Here is a 20,684-nt window from a genome sequence, read left to right on the forward strand (position 1 = left end):
GCCAGCTAATGCCTGAAGCAGTGATCTGTTTTTTTGTTTTGTTTTGTTTCCCTGTTTATTTCTAAAGAAAAAGGAGCAAGGCAGGACATGCTTGGAAGAAATCTATGGTTTTGGATTGTCATTTTACTGAATAAAAATCTCAATCATAATCAGGGATATAAAAATTGTCATTGCCTTAGTCATTTGGTAATATACTAACTCATAGTAATTATGTATTTTCCTAAAAATGAAAAGTATAGTAATTTTTTTAAAGGTAACTGACATGATCTCAGTATCACTGTTTAAAAGAAAAGGATTCTTGCATATAATACCACGTTGCCCTTAGAATTTGGTTTTGTCATACTGGTGGTAAACCTACCAGGAATCTCAAGCTCATTTCTCAGAAATTCCACTTTGAATTCACTCATCCATGGCGAGTATTCTTTCAGATTTCCAGGTGGCTTTGAGTCTTCCCTCATTTTTGCAAGCAGTGAGTCAGTAATGACAATGAAGTCACAGAGCTTCATTCTAGAGAGCTTAGAACCTCTGATCCCAAATTGTTTATCGAACTCTTTCCCAAAGGCCTGAAATTCACAATAAATTACTATAAAGATTAATGTTCAGTTGGAACTTTGGAAAAAGCTCTAATTTTATGAACTTTTCTAATAATGATCTGTACCAGATCATACAGATTTTTTCCTCCTCTTTTTCTTTATCTTTTTTTTTTTTGCTAGTCACTGAGCTTGAACTCAGGGCCTGAGCACTGTCCTCATGCTTTCTCGAGGCTAGCACTCTACCACTTGAGCTACAATACTTCTGGCTTTTTCTGTGTATGTGGTACCGAGGCCAGTGTTTTGTACATGCTAGGCAAGTACTCTACCACTAAGCCATGTTCCTGTCCCAGATTTTTTTTAAATTATAATTTCACTTTCCTGAAATACTTCAATACTATAACTACGGTAACACCCTTTTTTTTTTTCTTTTGTGGGTCATAGTGCTTGAACTTGGCCTGGGCACTGTCCCTGAGCTCTTCAGCTCAAGGCTACTGCCCTACCCTTGAGCCAAGCCCAACTTCCCATTTGCTTTTTTTAATTTAACTTTTTTTTATTATAATTAGTAGAAGGGTCGCATTATATTCACCAGATAGAAGTTGCATAACTACAGAAACATTGATACTCTTTCTCATGACATGGTCCCCATTTCCCTCCCACCCTCCCCCTGCTTATCTTGATTTCCCCCCTTCCCTATCCAATTTCAAATAACCAATTAAGCTTATATAAAATATATCAGATAACAAGGTGAAATATTGTAACAATATGAGATAGCCAAGGGATAGCAAAAGAGATGAGAGATAACATAGTACATTAAGAACAACAGTCATTCATTATATGGCTTTTGTTTCCTTATCCTGGAGGTCCTTACATTTAGTGTCATACTATTTGGCCTAATGTCTCTAGATTTTGTTCTATTGTAAATCTCTGCTAGGAGAGCCCAAGGTTTCTACTGATTATGACGAATGAGGGAAACCATTGAGCCTATGTTCCTTTGAGTCTGGCTTACTTCACTTAATATGATTTTTTCTAAGTCTTTCCATTTCCTTACAAATGAGGTGATGCCATTCTTTCTGACAGCAGCATAGAATTCCATTGTGTATAAATACCACATCTTGTTGATCCACTCATCAACTGAGGGACATCTGGGTTGGTTCCATATCTTTGCTATGGTAAACAGTGCTGCAATGAACATCATTGTGCTAGTGGATTTAGTATGTCCTTGTTTCTGGACAACTGGGTAAATGCCAAGTAGTGGAATTGCTGGATCATAGGGGAGCTCTATGTTTAGTCTTCTGAGGAACTGCCATACTGCTTTCCATAGTGGTTGAACGAGTTTCACTCCCACCAACAGTGTAGTAGTAATCCCTCCTGGTCACATCCCCTCCAGCATCTGTTGTTAATAGATTTCTTGATCCTGGCCATTCTAACTGGAGTGAGGTGGAATCTTAAGAGTTGTTTTGAATTGCATTTCTTTTATGGTCAGAGATGTCAAGCATTTCTTTTTTTTAAATAATTTTTTTATTGTAATTAATAAAAGGGTTATTACATGATATTTGCCAGATTCACATACATTGATACCCTTTCACATGTCTTGGTACCCATCACCCTTCCCCCCACCCACCACCCACTCCCCATGTCAAGCATTTCTTCATGTGTCTATAGGCCATTTTTATTTCTTATTCAGAGAAGACTCTCTTTAAGTCTTTGGCCAATCTTTTAATGAGATGGTTGTTTCTTTGGGGATTAGTTTTGGAGTGATTCAATTTTTTGAGCTGTTGAAATATTTTAGATATGAGGCCTTTGTCCATTGTATGGTTAGTGAAGATCTTTTCCACTCTATAGGCTTTCTAGTTAATTTGCTAGCTATGTCCTTTGCCATACAGAAGCTCTGCAGTTTAATGCAGTTCCACTTATCCAGACTTTCTCTGATTTCCAACTTCCCATTTTCTAAAGCTTAATTGGAGATAAGAGTCTCAGGTCCTTTTGTGCTTGGGCTGGCTTTGAACCTTAATCCTCAGATCTCAGCCTTCAGAGTAGGTAGGATTATAGGCGTGAGCCACTGGCCTATAACACATCTTTTGTTGCTAGTTAGAATGACTGTAGTTATAATAAAGACTTTAAAAACCCTCTTTCTGTCTCTTGTCTAGTTCTGTGTCTATATCAATATGATGACATGAATACCTAGGAGTAAAGTTAAAGACAAAATAAAGTAATTCAATAAAAACAGCCAGGTGCGATGGCTGTTCTTTATATTATACATAAATAATCTTAGTAATAAGATTTTTTTTTTCTTTTTCAATTGTGGGGCTTAAACTCTGGATCTGGGTGCTGTCTGTAAGCTCTTTCAGTTCAAGGCTAGCTAGCACTTTACTACTTTAAGCCACAGTGCTACTTCTCTGGTTTTCTGATGGTTAATTGGAGATAAGGGTCTCATAGACTTGTGCCCCTGCTGGTTCTGAACCATGATCCTCAGATCTCAGCCTCCTTAGTAGCTTGTTACCAGGCACTGGCTGGTAACAAGATTTTTAAAGTACTTAATAGCTATCAAGATATACCTGAACAGCATGACTTAAAAAGGTTTTTAGCTGGGCACTAGTGGTTCATACCTGTAATCCTGTCTTCTCAGGAAGCTGAGATATTAGGTTCAAGGTATGAAGGTAGCCCTGTTAGTAAAGTCTGTGAGATTCTTATCTCTAATTAATCACCAGAAGCCTGAAAGTGGAGCTGTGGTTCAAATGGTAGGGTAAAAAAAAAAAAAAAAAAAAAAAAAAGCTATGGGAGAGTGTCCAGGCCCAAAGTTCAAGCCCTACAACCTGCAATATACCCTCCCTAAAAATAAATAAGTAAAAAAATTAAATAAATCTTTTTTATTTTCTTTGGTTGGTCATAGAGCTTTTGAACTCGGCTTGGACTCTGTTCCTAAGCTGTTCCTAAGCTCTTCAGGCCAGTACTCTACCACTTGAGCCACAGTGCCACTTCCAAAAGTTTTTATCTAATCTAGAACTTATTCTACAACATAAATCTGGTATAAATACAAGTGTTTAAGAAAATTTCACTACCAAAACGTTAAAATGCACAAAATAGTTTAAATTGGTTACAATATAGAAACCAATGGTAGAAAATTGTAGCATACCTAAGGCCTTGCATTCCATTCCCAAAATACATACATAGAAAAATTACCAGTGCAAAGCAAGGCACAGTGGCTCACGCCTATAATCCTAGCTACTCAGAAGGCTGGGATCTGAGGATTGCAGTTCAAAGCTAGCCAGGGCACTAAAGTCCCTGAGGCTCTTATCTCCAATTAACCACTAGAAAACCAGAAGTGGGGCTGTTGCTCAAGGGGTAGCGTAGTAGCCTTGTGCTGAAGAGCCCTGGACAGTGTCCAGGCCCAGGGGTAGGGCAGTAGCTTTGAGCTGAAGAGCCCAGGGACAGTACCCAGGACCAGAGTTCAAGCCTCTCAACCAAAAAAAAAAAAAAACAAAACAAAACAACAACAACAACAATATATATATATATATATATATATATATATATATATATATATATATATATATACCAGTGCAGTTCAGTAAAAGCATAGAAACGTTCTGTAAGCTTTTATAATACATGTAAAGATTTGTTATTTTCCTAATGTAACCAGAAAACCACAGCATTGAAAAACACAATACCTTAAGAATCTTCTAAAGTGAAATTTGAGGCAATGTATTTTGGCAATTAATTATATAAATTAATTAAAATTATTTGTTGTGCTGGTACAAAGTACAAATTTCTGGATACTTCCATAGCACCATAGTACTAGAAAATAAGTTTTAGAAGATTTTACACCCAACAGGAGTTGTGAACACTTTCTGACACTGAATTGCTTTCCAGACAACAGAAGAACAGATGTCAGTCTATACTGACAGTATACGTCCATGCACATAAAGCAGGAAAAGGAAGTGGCTGAATTCTAAGAGAATTTGCAGTTTTTACTAAGTGCAGTTTTTCCAAGTAAATCCATTTTAAGCCTGATAGAGGTATAGGTCACTGAAAGGCAGGAAAAAGCTGCTGTGGAAATGAAACCCTTACATAAACAAACCTGGGTCCCGTGTTGTGAGAAGCCACATTTAGTTCCCACTCCTTGTTCTCATTTGAACTGGGCAAGACAGTCATTTTCCAGCTCCAGCTTGAGCTTAGAACAAGGTTCTGACAGCCTGATCCATAAGCCCCATTCAGCCCACTGCTTGCTTTTTATAAACAGGATTTGGCTGGATGCTGCTAGGCAGGCCCACCCTCCACAGCACTGTCTAAATCCGCCTTCCCACAGAGACCACAGATGCAAGCTCTGGAGACAGACTCAATGACCTGCAAAGCTGAAAACCCAAATCTTTAACAAGAAACTATGTGGGCCACTGCTTTAGCAAAACCTAAATCTGAGCACAGTTTTAATACCAATAGTCTTATTATTTCTAAACCCCACTAGTTTTAAATACAAATTAGTACTTCATTCAATTACAACTCCCGTTGTAGATTCAAGACCTGCAGCATGCAACAGGATACAAAGTAAACTACACAGCTTGTGTGGCATTATCTGCACGTTTAAGATGTCTACCCAGGGGCCACGAGTTTGGCCTAGTGGTAGACTACTTGCCTAGTATGCACATACATAGAAAAAGCTGCAAATGGTGCTGTGACTCAAACAGCAGAGTTCTAGCCTTGAGAAAGCCCAAGGACAGTGCTTAAGCACTAAGGTAAAGCCCTAGGACTGGCAAAAAAAAAAAAAAGATGTCTGTACAGTCACATTAAGTCATAAGTAGTCCTGATTGTTCCTGCATTCAACTCAAACTACACCAAGTGGGAATGACCCACCCAAAGAAATCTCTACTTACCCAAACTATCCCATTCAACCAGGTGCCTGCCAGTGGATCACACCTGCAATCCTAGCTACTCATGAGGCTGAGATCTGAGGATCATGGTTTGTGGCCAGCTAGGGCAATGAAGTCCATGAGACTTGTCTTTAGCCATCAAAACACTGGAATGGAGCTGTAGCTCAAGTGATCAAGTGTTAATCTTGAGCACAAATGCTCAGCCACAGTGTCCAGCCCTGGCACATCACTATTAGGTCTTACTCTCAGGGCCTGGGTTATTTGCAAAGCAGTTATTAAAAAAAAACAAAACCCCCACAATGGGTAAAGAACCTCTTTTGTCCTGTAGATGGTGGGCTGGAATGCTGCCAGCCCTTTAGGCCCTCAGCCTTCTTCAGGTGTAATGAATACATGTTAGATTGACACAGGTTGGGGGAAACAAGCCTGTGAATGAATGGTGAGAGCAGGGTGTTTTGCACCACTGTGAGAAGGAAGGTAAGGGACAGCACTAAAGAGGAAAGGATGCAGGAGCCAGGGCCTACAGGTGAGGTCTACATCTAGGAGAGGAAACACATCAAGCCCACTGCAAGCTCCATTAGTTCCATGACTCCCTCCAAACAAAAGGGTTTAACTCCAACTCTAGAACAATTGTGACAATACATTTCCTTTACTACATTTGTCCCATGCACAGATTTTGATAAGTGATTGTCATGTGATCCCTGACCTTAGGAACTGAGTCTTTGTATTTCCAAGCACCTACTCCTGAGTCACAGTGTTGCTTGGGAAAATCAAGCAATTCAAGTAAGACCCATGTATTCTCTTGATCCAATACCAAATCATCTAAAGAATTAAAAATTAAGCTACATAACCTTCAGATCTCAGAATGAATAACTAGTTTATCTCCCCTACAATCCAAACTGAACATGTTCTATCAGGCCCTCGCAGAAAGTATCAAAGATGTAAAGTAAGTTCACGAATTCAACAGACATTCTAGAGCCAGAACTGTAACTACGCCACTAGATATGAACAGTACTCTTCCCAGTGCCCACGCAACAATCATCGCAGTTGTGCTCTCCCTCACCTGAATGAATCTCCTTCTAAACGGCCCTAGGCCTGGGGACTTCAGGTTGCCCAAGGATGCATACATCCTTTCATAAAGCTTTTCAATGTTTTTTTGATTTACAGGATTTTTCCCTAGTTCATCTTTCATATCAGCAACCCAATCCTGTATGAAAAGAAGAGAGAAAAATTAAGAATCAAGCCAGTCTGCAAGTGAGCTTTACCTAAGACTGTTTTTATGGGTCAAAACATGTTCTCTTACCTTAAAGAGCAGATCAGGATTAGAGAGCTGTTCTAAAGCATTAATAAAGTCTTGAATCACTCCTCCTTGATCTAACTTACTTTTGATCCTATAAAATATTTGACAGGTTTAGGTAATCAAATATCTTAAAAGATCAAGGCATATATATATATATAAATACAATATGTAATATATATAATAACTATCATATTACTACATATAATCACATAAATTTATGTATCTCATTTAGGCTGCCTGACCCAACAGATTATCAAGATCATAATCATGATCATAGGATCATTGAGATGAAATCTATTTTAAAACAGAGAGAAATAGGGGCTGGGGGTTTGGCCTAATGGTAGAGTGCCTACTTCACATGCGTGAAGCCCTGGGTTCAATTCCTAAGTACTACATACACAGAAAAAACTGGAAGTGGTGTTGTGATTCAAGTGGCAAAGCACTAGCCTTGAGCAAAAAGTGTCCAAAGACAGTGCTCAAGCCCTGAGTTCAAGCCTCAGGACTGACAAAAAAAAGGAGGGGGGGGGAAATGCTCTCACAAGTACTACACAGAAAGACATAGCCAATAGATGAGTAAAGTTTTCTATGCTTCACAGAAAGTTCAAAGCTGTTTCTGTGTTTGCTTTTACCACATATTTTTTATAACCTGTAGTATGCGATTAACAATATTCCATAATATCACCTTGCCACAAACTCCTTATTCTTATGACCAGCAGAAGTATCTTTAAAGGAATAGCTTTCACTGCTAATTATGAACGGATAAACGATTGCCTGTGGGTAGTGATTGGCAATCTCTTCCACAGTGGCCTGCACTGCCACAGCTTCTTCTTTGTCCAGTAACGCCACCATGTGGCTAATCCAGCCAATAAACTGCCAGCAAGGGATGCAAGACATCTAAAACACAGAGTTGAAATTTAATAAGCAAAACATTTAACAAAATCTGTCCAAAACATTATGTGTACAAAAGAATATTTCCTATTCCTTGGGTCTCTTTCAATTAAGTGACCACTGTATTCTTCCAGACATTTCCTGTGCAAGAGAACTCATATTCTGTTTACAAGAATAAATTCAAACTTGACATATTGCTGCTCTTCATAACTCACACTCCTCCCCACCCCCCACGGGTCAGTCTTACAGCTTGAACTCTGGGCCTGGCACTATCTCTGAGCTCTTCTGCTCAAGACTAGTGCTCTGCCACTTTGAACCATAACACTACTTCCAGTTTTGGGGTGGTTCATTGGAGATAAAAGTCTCACAGGGACTTTTCTGTTCAGGGCTGGCTTTGAGCCATGCTCCTCAAATCTCAGCCTGTGAGTAGGTAAGATTATAGGCAAGAGCCAACAGTGGCCAGCTCCCTCACTCTTTGTAATAAGCAGGTCACTTTATTTTCACTTCACTTTTCAGATGGGATCTTATACTTTTGCCTGAACCTGGCTCTGGACCAACAACCTCTTCCTCACCTCCCACTAGCTATGACTAAAGTGTGCTGTGCTGTGAGCTGCCACAATGAGCCTGCTTACTGAGGTAAGAGCTTGCTATCTTTTTGCCCAACTTACCCTCAAACTTCAATCCTCTCATTTCTACCTCCTGCAGTGCTGGGATATCGGTATATTTCCCAAGAGGGCCATGCTTGGCCCTTTCTTTTAGCCATTTTCTACTGGTCTTTTGTAACTACTTACTTCAGAAGTTGTAGATGTTAATTTTCCATATCTTATCTATTTTTCTTAGTATTCTGCATCTGGCAGTTCTTTTATGTATCATAAACACTGACACATCTTCCATTTAGAACTTCAAGAAATAGAAGAGGCTGTTTTGTTTTTTTGTTTTTTTGGATTACAGATGTGAGGCACCTGAACCTGGTTGAGGGTTTTTTTTTTTTTTATTATTATACAGTTTCTGTTTCTTCTTTCCTTTTTTCTTTGGTTTATTCCCTTCTGTCCCTGCTTTTGATCTCTGTAACCTTTGTCTGGTATATACATTTATCTGATTTGGGGAGGGGAAGAGGAAACACAGAAATGGTTGGATAAAGGGTAAACAAATTCAGCAGTGAAATCCACTAGACACTTTGCTGGAAAGGAATCATACAACTTTGGGGGGGTAAAGTCGGGAGAAGAAAAGGTAAGAGAGAATGAGGGCGGAGTGACACTTCCAAAGGAGATGCATTCATTACGTGAATCACGTAACTAACCCCTCTTCAATCACCTTTTCAATAAAATTTAAAAAAGAAAAAAGAAAAAAAGAAAAGAAATATCTTTCATTTCATGGCTTCTGGCATTTTTGTCTCTTTAACTTGGCAGTCATTTAAAAATGTTTTCATGTTTTCCTCTAATTTTCTTAAAATGGTATTTTCAAGGTAAACTCTGATATACTTGTAAGGAGCTTCCCAGCTGCATGGTAAACTGAGGACAGAGCAGTATGTCTGAAGATAGCAAGCGTAAGATGTCAAAGCATCTGTCTGTCATAATAACACTAAATAATGTTTGATTGATTAGTCAACAGTTATTCAGTTTTCAGAGACAGGGCTTGCTATATTGCCCAGGCCCACTCTGTGATGGAATTAAAGGCGTGCAAGTCACAAGTTCAAAATGAAAATTTCCATATATGAATAAAATATTACTTTAGGGGAAAAAACCCAACATTTCCTCTTTTTTGGGGGTGGTATGGTGTGATCTGAACTCTGGGCCTGGACATTGTCCCTGAGCTCTTCAGCTCAAGGCCATAGTGTTCTATCACTTGAGCTACAGTGCCACCTATGGTTTTCTGATTATTTGGCCATGCCCAGGCTGGCTTTGAACCTTGATCCTGAGATTTCAGCCTCCTGAGTAGTGAGGATTAAAGGAGTGAGCCACCCATGCCGGCTCCTCAAGTGTTTTTAAGAAAAACACACAGCTATGAGCTGGTTGTTGATACTTGTACTCAAAAGGGTTAGATCTGAGGATCAAGGTTCAAAGATTGGGCAGGAAAGTTCAGGAGACTCTTATCTGTAACAAACCACTATCAGCTGTGGGCTCAGTTTTAGAGTGCTAGCCTTGAGCAAAAAAGAACTCAGGAACTCAGCCTGTTGTCCCAGTTACTCAGAAGGTCGAGATCTAAGGATAGAGATTCAAAAAATTTACCACTCCTATCTTAAAAAAAACTTCAAAGGGCCAGGTGTGTGGCCTAGTGGTAGAGTGCTTGTCTAGCATGCATGAAGCTCTGGGTTCGATTCCTTGGTACCACATATACAGAAACAGTTGGAAGTGGTGCTATGGCTCAAGTGGTAGAGTGCTAGCCTTGAGAAAGCTTGAGGACAGTGCCCAGGCCCTGAGTTCAAGTTGTAACAAAAAAGAAAAGAAAAACAAAACAAAACAAAAAGCCACAAGTGGACATGTAGATGAAGTGGCAGCACTACCCTTAAGCAAACAAACAAACAAACAAACAAAAAAAACCCTTAGGGACAGCATTCAGGCCAGGGGTCCAAGCCCCCGATCTGGTCAAAATAAAAAGAAAAAAAAAAAAGGAAAGAAAAATAAAAACATATTTTGAATATCTGAACTTACCTTACCCTCCTGTTTAAAACTGTTGGCAAAGCCTAATCATGGAAATCCACAGGAAGTGAAGAATGTAGTAAGAGCCCTGATAACCATGCCAGATCCACACAGCTCAGAGACAGTACTAAGAACTCAAAACATAGCAAGAGCAGTAGCTCACACTTGTAATCCCAGCTGCTTGGGAGTCAGGGGGAGGAAGATCATGAGTTCAAAGCTAGCCCAGGCAGACCCTATCACAAACACAAAATAAAACTAAAAGGCAGGTTTAAGGTATGGCTCAAGTGGTATGGCTCTGGGTTCAATCCCAATGATAAGAAAAAAATAAGTAAATAGCATAAAGCTAACAGAGTGCCAATCAGGCTTTCTGAACTTACATTTTCAAGTCACTCTCAAAGTAATATCTGTGCACTTTTGCACAGACAGTACCCACAGCACAAAAGCACAGCCAGCAGGTAGAGTCCCAGGAACGCTGAGGAGCAGGGCTCAGGCAGAGGTGCAAGCTCCTCTGTGTACACACATAAACACCCCAGTTACACCTACAGGTCTCAGGCCCTGCAGGACATGGTACCACCAACAAGTACTATCCTCAGTGGGAGGTGGGATGCAAACTGAAATTTAGTCATCTCCCTTAGCCAAGTAACAACTGAACATAAGGCATGAACAGATGTTACAGACAGCAGTTTCATGTGTGTGGATTGAGCTTGCAATAAACTCCTTGTCTCTGCCCCAGACACAACTCTTTGGGTCCTTAATTTCTTGGGGTACTTGTTCAGATGCAACATTCTTACAAATACTCACAGATGAAAATGAGTGACTGTAAGTACTCTTTCATACATTTAAAAGTGTTATTAAAAGTGTTATTAATGCTGTCTGGGAAAAGTTGCAGCACGTGCATGGCACTCGCTAATGTGTTTTTAATTTGTTTCAAGTTTGTTTTGGTGGTACTGGGATTTGAACATAGGGGCTTGCAATTGCTAGACGAATACCCTACAACTTGAGCCATTAATGTGAGTATCTTTATTAAGTTCTGTAAATTTCCCTTCCATTCACTATTTACCAACCTCTTTTGTCATCAGGCTCAGGGTCTCCTCTGGATAGAGTTCTATGATTTGAAGTAATCTAGGAAACTTGAGTCTGGCTTCACTAGAATTTAATTTTAAAGCTTTCAACATTTTCTCCACCACAAGTGCTGGATAAGCCTCCAGTTCTACAGAATCTGCAACTTTGAAGGAGAGAAACAGGAAAACAATGACCAACATATCTACTTACAGACTATATACATGACAAATGATAACATTTTTCCCTTTTGGCAGATGTTTAGATGTTTTTAGCATGTTCCTGTTCTGTGTGTATGCTGGTACTAGGACTTGAACTCAGGGCCTCATACTTATCTGTTACTTTTTTGCTCAAGGCTGGTGCTCTACCAGTTACGCCATAGCTTCACTTCTTGCTTTTTGTTAGAGTCTTTCAGAGCCAATCGGTGGCTCACACCTGTAATCCTGACTACTCAGGAGGCTGAGATCTGAGGATCACGATTCAAAGCCAGCCCGGCACAAAAGGACCTGAGACTCCAATTAACCTCTAGAAAATGGGAAGTGGGGCTCGACTCAAGGGTAGGGCAGTAGCCTTGAGCTGAAGAGCTCAGGGACAGTACCCAGGCCTAGTTTACACCATATGACCCACCAAGAAAAAAAAAATGTCTTTTCAGATTTGGCAGCTGGTCTGGTTTTGACCCTTGATCCTCAGATCTGTTACCAGTGTAGCTCTCTCTTTTGAACAAGCATCATGCACATTTTTGTGTTTGTCTGAAAGCTGAATTTTTTCTTTGGAGTATCCACTCTTCATGAACCACAATATGTATAATGGAAGTGCTAATTATTAAATTTATTCCCAGAACAAAAGGCAGGCTATGAGTCAGTACCAAACTACACACAAAAATATGAGGAAGTTGCCTATAAATCTTAGCTCCTCAAGAGGCTGAGAACTGAAGATAGAGGTTCTAAGCTAGCTCAGACAGAAAAGCTCATACAATTTTTATCTCCAGTTAACCCCTTCCCCCCCAAAAAAGAGAAATGATGGAATGGAGGTATGGCTCAAATAGTAAAGCACTAGTCATGAGCAAAAAAGCCAAACAAGCTTACAAGGAAGGCCCTAAACAGAAGTCCCAGTACCAACTCATATACACAAAGACACAGAAGAAATAAAGCAAATGAGTGGAGAATGCAGACCACCTATAATCCCAGCTCTCAAGACATGTAAACAGAAGAATTCTGAGTACCACACTAGCCTAGGCTGCATAGTAGGACCTATCTCAAAACACATTGAGCTTGGGATGTGGTTCAGTGACAAAGCACTTACTCCCATGCACAAGGTCCTAGGATGAAACTCTACCAACATCAAAAGTAAATATATACACAAAAGTAAATCAAAGGGATATACAGAAGACAACTTGACTCCAGACCATAGTGCCTGGAGATTGTTTTTAAAAAAGACAACAGACTTCTTTCAAGAAAGTAGTCCTTGGAATGCAAATGGGAAACTAAAAGCATCTACAACTTCCTCCAGACATTATACTGCCACAACACTAACCTGATTTTTTCTTTTGAGAGTCATTTTCTTCTACTTTGCGGAGCTGTTGGTCACAGAAATCAACCAGTGTCATATAAGCTCTGGTCACCCCAGTTGCAGAACCATGGTCCCAAGAGGAAGGTGGGGCTTCCTCTTCCACTGACAGTACAGCCTTGGAGAGATGATGGAATGCTCTCTGGTACAGACCTGTGATCACCTGTGAATACATGCCACCTAAGCGAACCAGAAACTTCAAAGCAATATTGAAAATGCCAAAGGACACAGCAGGGTCACTTGAGTTTGAGCCAGCCTGCACAACATAGCAAGACCACTTCTTGAAATAAACTACTAATGCCAAAAGCTGCGTTTACAGGAAATGGAGTCAGTACTAGTTGTGGGGGAGTAATAAGCTCCCAGTAAAGTCCTGAGCATACAACAGCCAGCCAAACAAAAGAAAAATGCCAGAAACTCTGTGAGCCACACAGAACTGTGCAGTGCTACTCAGGATTCATGCTAAGGATGAGAGTTGGCGCCTTGTGCTGTCTGTCTGCAGACACTGCTGACATAAGCATGTGAAAAGACAAGGCCTCACCACTAAAGTGTGGTAGGACTCAATGAGATGAGGAGGAAGCTGATACTATTAAACAGGACATGCTCTGGAAAAAGCTAAGCTAGGCAACACTAACTACAAAAGAAAAGGGCTGTTTTGTCCCACAGACTGGGGGAAATGTCTGAATGGCGACTAGTGGTAAAATTTCATTAAGAAAATTCAGGGAACAACTCTCCACATCAATACAACAAAAAGTTCTCAGTTTTAACCCTAAAACATTTGTGTCATTCAAGCAAACAGGAAACACATGGAGTATGTCAATTTTCCACATAAGAAACTTGGCTGTGCATAACTGTCACACATATTTTTAAAACACAACATGATGTTATCACTGTCACTCTGCTGTGGCCTGAGGCTATGTGTTCATGAAGGACATACTGCAAAGAAACAAGAAACACTTCCATTACCTTCTCTGCACTCGCTGCACTGGATCCAGAAAGCTCCAAGATGAGTCTAGCTTTGCTCTCCTCCATGTCAGCAAGGCAGGCTGGCTCCCGGCTGAGAGCACCAGCCATGATCCTGTAAGTGGTGCCCAAGAGAATGTTCTGATCACAGGAAACCAGGACATTGTTGCTTAAGTAGCTTGATGTGTTGTTCTCCTCTGTTGGATTAAGAAAAACAAAAGACAGGATTTTAAAAATGAAGTATATTAAGTTAAATAGAAAACAGTCACAGGGTATAAAAGTTGTTTTCTGTTAAGATGTTAATGGAAATAAATCTTAGAAGTACTGAAAAACTGATTTCAAGAGCTGGTTAAAGAATTTCATAAACTCCCTTATTAATGGAAAATATTTTCCATTAAAATTTTGTTAAAATTAACTGTATCAAGACAAATGGGGAGGAGGGAAGGTAGATTCAATCAAAATGTGTGAAAATGGACAAGGAAACTTGGTAAGACTAGTTTGGGAAGCAGAAAGGGGAGGAAGGAGAGGTGATTATAAACAAGTACAACACATAAATGGAATTGAAAGGAATACTGACACCAATTAAAAAGAAAAAAAGTAATGCACAGAAGTCATGAAATTAAAGCTAATATTTAATATGGCTCCCTTTAAGCATAAAGGCTATACCATGAAAAGAGCAGAACTAAGAAGGAAAACGGTTCTTGATGTTTAGTATTTTTCAACTTACATAGAAACTTCAAGTTTTCAAAATAAACCAATGACATAAAATTTGGTGAAGAACTCCAGAGAAAAACTTTAATTTCCATTTTCTGTTTTAGATAAGGAAATAAAAAGTGTAAATATCATCCTGGATAGCATTATTAGCATATGTAGTTTGGCTCAGGACTTTGGTTCTATTTTCAAAGAAATAACATCTTTCTCTGTGACATCCTTTGCTGTATCTATGAAAGTTATTAAGATTTAATTGCCACATGTCAGAGAAAGCAGCACCAAAAATATTTTTGAAGACATATGAGATATAACACAAAAGACCTCAAGGCTTAATTGGGCACCAGTGGCTCATGTTTACAACCTTTCCTATTAAAGAGAAAGAAATTGGGAGGCAGTTTGCCAATCCAGGCAAAAGGATTTTGAGATTCCCATCTCCATACAGGGAGTGTATTGGCACATGTCTGTCACCCCAGCTATGTGGGAGGTTAACACTGGAAGGATTGTAGTTCCAAGCTAGCCTGGGCAAAAACAGTTCATGACAATGTATCAACAGAAAAGTCAGTGCACAGCAACATGCATCTGCCATACTGCCCATAAACAGTGGCATTAGGGCTGGGACTTTGTCCTAGTGGTAGAGTGTTTGCTTAGCATGAACAAAGACCTGGGTTCGATTCCTCAGTATCACATACATAGAATAAAGCCAGAAGTGGTGCCGTGGTTCAAGTGGTAGAGCTCTAGCCTTGAGAAAGCCCAAGGACAGAGCTCAGGGCCTGAGCCCAAGCCCAGGACTGGCAAAAAAACACAAAAAACAAAAAACAGCAGGCATTAGTAGGAGGATAACAGTACAGGCTTGCCCAGAGGGTGACACTATCCTAAAAATAACTAAGCAAAAAGGATATAGTTCAATACACATAGCACCTGCCAAGCAATATGAAGTCCTGAGTTAAAATTACAGTACTGCAAAAAATAAAAATTAAAAATTAATAACAACAACAACAATATGGACAATAGAAGCATAATTACCCAGCAGTGAGACAGTTTTCAGGACGGTGAGGACTTGCTTGGGGGCGCTCTGCGTGCAGCTCTGGCAGTGGCTCAGATGACAGTAGCTCTGCACCCACTGCACTAACCAGTCATCTCTTGTCTTTGACTCCTTATGCAGCTCTTTCAGCAGTTTCATGGCAAGTGCAAAATTGTTCTGCACGAAAAGAAAAAGAAAATGAAGTTTTCAAACATCTTTTCTTTTTGCAACCTTGAATTGAACCAGCCAGTCTATTTCCTCAGCTATACTTTTTTGTTTTATTTATTTATTTATTTATTCACTTTATTTATTTATTTATTTATTTATCTATTTATTTATTTATTTATTTATTTTGCCAGTGCTAGGGCCTGGCCTGGGCACTGTTGTTTAGCTTTCTCAAGGCTAGCGTTCTACCACTTGTGCCATAGCACCACTTCAGGCTTTTTCTGTGCATGTGCTACCGAGAAATTGAATTTAGGTCTTGGTGCATGCTAGGCAAGCACTCTACCACTAAGGCAAACTCCCAGCCCCTATTTTTTTTTTTCTATAACAGGTATAATGTGAATTTAAAGAATAAGCTCCTTCCTTCCCTTCGTCCCTTTCTTTTGTCCTGGTCCTGGGGCTTAAACTCAAGACCTGGGCTCTGTCCCTGAGCTTTTTTGGTCAGAGCCAGCACTCTACCACTTACGCTGCAGATTGACTTCTAGCTTTTTTGATGCTTAATTAGAGATAAGAATCTCACAGACTTTCCTGCCCAGGCTGGCTTTGAACCATAATCCCTAGATCTCAACCTCTGAGGAAACAGGATCATAGGTGTGAGCTACCAATGCCAGTAATAGGATTTCTGATTTCAGGCTGGTTTTTATTTTTGCTTTTATTGACTCTTTTTGCTATATTTACAAAATCAGACAAGTACCATCTAATTTCAGAACATTCTCACAAATCTAAAGAGAAGATTTCTGTCCATTAGTGTCACCAACTACTGTCTCTAGGCACTGGCAGCCATATCAGCCAAATGATACCAGAAAAAATTTCCGTCTAGCTTCTTTCACTCAGTATGCTATCCAGGTTCATCACAGCTTATGCCAATAATAGCCTGCTCACAAACGCATCATATATTCCTTACCCATTCATTTACCGACATACATTTCAATTACGTGCCTTTCCAGTTAATCTGAGTAATGCTACTGTGAACCGTGTACAAATTTTCATCTTTATGTCTCTTCAATCCATACCTACAAGTGGAACTGCCCTGAGAGATGGCCAAACTATGTTCCACCAGCAGACAGATTATGCTAGTGTAAGAGTACCAGTTTCTCTATGCCTTGACTATTTGGGTTGCTCTCTCACAGTGGCTTTCATTTGCATTGCCATGGTGATTAATGCTGGGCATCTTTTCATGTGCTAGATCCCTATTTTCCCATATCTTCTTTTCAGAAATGTCTATTTAAAAGCTTTGTCCATTTATTTAACTAAGTTGTTTGATTTTGTGTTTGGTTGCAAAGTGTTCTCTTTTTAAAAAATGCTATTATCTTTGCTTTTTGCTAAGGTCTCCCTAGGCAGCCCAGACACACCTGTTTTCGTGCACTTTCTACCATCTTCATTTTCATGGAGAACCTGCAGCTCCGTATCAGGGAACGAGCATCTTCCTCTGGCCTGTGTGCTTCTGCGCTGTCACTGGGATTAGTATCTTCATCCATACTCATATGGAGATCATCTGAAATGGCCAGCTTCTCCTCTAGTTTGCTGAGAAAGAAACACCTACAGAACACATGGGAAAAAAATCAACAAAGAAATTCTAGATATTCTAGAAGCTACTAAATAGCACTCACACATGGAAATTTTATAGTAATTAAGGCTTTGCTTATATTGTGCAGGTATATTCTAGGAAATCAATTTTTCCTCATTTTAACAAACCAACCTTCGAAAGAGGGAAAAGGATATTTTAACAGAATTTTCTAGGTATCACTTAGTGTTTTTGCTTTCACAAAGTAAAGCATTATAAACTCACAAGTTTTCCCATTCTGGACTAACATACTCTATGTGTGTCAAAAGCCATTTTTCTCTTTAGTACTAATCGAGAGTTCTATACCCAAATGTAAAAAAGAAAAGAAAGAAACATACTAAATAATCACTAAGAGCTGGGCGTGGTGGCTCACACCTGTAATCCTAGCTACTCAGGAGGCTGAGATCTAGGATCAAGGTTCAAAGCCAGCCCAGGCACAAAAGGACCTGAAACTCTTATCTCCAATTAACCTCTAGAAAACGAGAAGTGGGGCTTGGCTCAAGAGTAGGGTGGTTGCCGGGGAGTTTGGCCTACTGGTTAAAGTGCTTGCCTAGCATGCATGAAGACCCGGGTTCGATTCCTCGGTACCACATACATAGAAAAAAGCCGGAAGTGGTGCTGAGGCTCAAGTGGTAGAGCTCTAGCCTTGAGAAAGTCCAAGGACAGTGCTCAGGCCCTGAGCTCAAGCCCAGGACTGGCAAAAAAAAAAAAAAAGAGTAGGGTGGTAGCCTTGAGCTGAAGAGTTCAGGGACAATGCCTAACCCAGACTTAGCTGACAGTTTCCAGTTTTGCACTTGGCAAAACCTTAAGACAGCTACTTTAAATATGATCCCAGAAAAATACACATTAAAATGCTGGCTATCTCTATACAGCAAAAGAAAAAATATGGACATTTTTTACAAATGAAAACTAAAGCAATTGATATAAAATATTCAGACTAGACAGGCTGAATAAAGATATGAAGAAAATGGAGGGAAATAGCAGGTCAACAGGCCTCAAAACAGGTCAATAAAGGTCTAGTCTAAAGAATAAAGACAAAAGCGATTTAATAAAATAAACATAGACTTGGGGATCTATTGAACTATATCAAAACATCTGATGATAGAATCTTATACAGGATGAAAGAAATTAGGGCTAATAAAAGCTAAATAGAAAGCCCCCAGAGTGGGAGAAGATCCTCACTAACCATACAACAGACAAAGGCCTCATAACTAAAATATATCAACAGCTCAAAACACTGAATCACTCCAAATCTAATCTCCAAAGAAACAACCATCCCATTAAAAGATGGGGGGCTGAAGACTTACAGAGTCTTCTCTGAAGAAGAATGGCCTATGGACACATGAAGAAATGCTTGACATCTCTGGCCATAAAAGAAATGCAAATCAAAACAACTCTAAGATACCATCTCACTCCAGTTAGAATCGCTATTATCGAAAATCTAATAACAGATGCTGGAAGGGATGTGGCCAGGAGGAATCACTACTACACTGTTGCTGGGAGTGTAACTTGTTCAACCACTATGGAAAGCAGTGTGGTGGTTCCTCAAAAGACTAGCACTCCCCTATGACCCAGCAATTCCACTACTTGGCATTTACCCAATTGTCCAGAAACAAGGACATACTAAATCCACTAGCACAATGATGTTCATTGCAGCACTACTTACCATATGGAACCAACCCAGATGTCCCTCAGTTGATGAGTGGATCAACAAGATGTGGTATTTATACACAATGGAATTCTATGCTGCTGTCAGAAAGAATGACATCACCCCATTTGTAAGGAAATGGAAAGACTTAGAAAAAATCATATTAAGCGAAATAAGCCAGACTCAAAGGAACATAGGCTCAATGGTTTCCCTCATTTGTCATAATTAATATAAACCTTGGACTCTCTTAGCAGAGGCTTACAATAGGGCAAAACCTAGATAGGCCATATAGGATGAGGCTAAATGAAAGGACCTCCAGGATATGGAAACAAGAATCATATAATGTGTGATTGTTGTTTTTAATGTACTATGTTATTTTTCATCTCTTTTGTTGTCCCTTGGTTATATCATATTCTTATAGTATCTTACCTTGTTATCTGGTACATTGTATATATGTTTATTTGTTTATTTGAAATAGGATAGGGACAGGAGGAAAACAAGATGAGGAGAGGGGGTGGGGAAAGGAAATGGGGACAAAAACATGAGAAGGGGTATCAATGTTTGTGAAGAAATGCACCTTCCATCTGGCGAATATAATGTAACCCTTTTATTAATTACAATAAAAATGGCAAAAAATTAGGGCTAACAGTATTTGAACAAATAGTAAGCGTAAACTCTGCAAATTTGGTAACATATGCAGATTCAAGAAGCTCAGTAAAACTTGAAAGATGGGTATGATTGATGTAGATGGAGAGAGAATGATGCAGAACCATTGAACAAGATGCAATGTCCACATAAATTGACATGCTTAATTGAAACCCCTCTGCACAACTACTGAAAGGTAATTTTAAGAAGAAAAAACTCAGGAAAGTCCAAGTCAGCTAAGAATCAAAGAAAATCATACCTAGACACATCAAAATCAAGTTGTTGGTAGCCAACGATAAAGAAAAATCTCAGACTGGCAGGCCTGACCCAGGCACAAAGACTGCTGGGAGTTGTAGTTCTTGTCCTCAGCTGGGGATGCTGAGAAGGGTTTAGATCTGAGCAGTGTTTACACTTAGTAATGGCTGGTAGCACATTTCCTGTCATGTGAAAGGCACCCTAACCCTACAAGCAGGTGATGTGTGGACCCTCTAGAGCTGATCTGGCATGCTTGTCATTAATGTCACCTTCTCTATCACCTTTAGGTTGTAGGAGATCAAATTTTAAAATCACTGCATGTCACTTTTGAGACTCTGTGTCACTTCAATGAATAAACCAGTCAAATCAGGTGACCTGCCTAGAGGACTACTGTCTTGGGTCTGTTCCAGACAGTGATCCAGTGAGGAGGTCACCTGTGTTTCAGTATAGCTAGGACAGCTGAGATTAGGGACTAGTGAAGGAGAAGGGATAAAGGCAAGACTGATATAAGCTGTGTTATTCCTCACTTCCCAATGGCCTGAGATGACTTCTTGGCTTAGTGGTAATTGGAGGTTCTTAGGCTATGAGGTCTCTGTAGGTATGTATGTGTGTTTATGTGTCTATGTGAGAAACAGGAACAGAGACTAAAAAACAGAGAAAGACGAATGGAAATAGGCTCACAAACAAGCAAGGAGACAGAGCCAGAATACTTGAACCACCTGATGCTGCAAAAGGCATAACCACTGTGACTGCTTTTCATAGAGAAGCTACAAATCTATCATTAAGTACAAAGAGCTCGCCAGGCATGGTG

At 39.7% G+C, this 20,684-nt stretch overlaps 1 protein-coding gene across 2 annotated transcripts in view; it reads right to left on the bottom strand.

Moving 5' to 3' along the window:
- Nucleotides 1-20,684, bottom strand: part of Prkdc (protein kinase, DNA-activated, catalytic subunit) — a 170,450-nt gene that overhangs the window by 15,606 nt on the left and 134,160 nt on the right. The window contains exons 69-77 of one of the 2 annotated variants that reach the window (XM_090338803.1): nt 17,114-17,300; nt 15,542-15,716; nt 13,811-14,004; nt 12,815-13,010; nt 11,287-11,441; nt 7,378-7,589; nt 6,699-6,786; nt 6,459-6,602; nt 359-563 (exon numbers count right to left, since the gene is read on the bottom strand). In XM_090338803.1, the coding sequence (XP_090194929.1) occupies nt 359-563; nt 6,459-6,602; nt 6,699-6,786; nt 7,378-7,589; nt 11,287-11,441; nt 12,815-13,010; nt 13,811-14,004; nt 15,542-15,716; nt 17,114-17,300 (1,556 nt within the window). Of the gene's footprint in view, nt 1-358; nt 564-6,458; nt 6,603-6,698; nt 6,787-7,377; nt 7,590-11,286; nt 11,448-12,814; nt 13,011-13,810; nt 14,005-15,541; nt 15,717-17,113; nt 17,301-20,684 lie in introns of both variants that reach the window. The other variant, XM_090338802.1, reaches the window with a different exon arrangement.

Source organism: Megascapheus bottae, chromosome 9, assembly GCF_031878675.1.
Source record: "Megascapheus bottae isolate mThoBot1 chromosome 9, mThoBot2.hap1, whole genome shotgun sequence".
In the NCBI taxonomy this organism is placed as follows: Eukaryota; Metazoa; Chordata; class Mammalia; order Rodentia; family Geomyidae; genus Megascapheus; species Megascapheus bottae.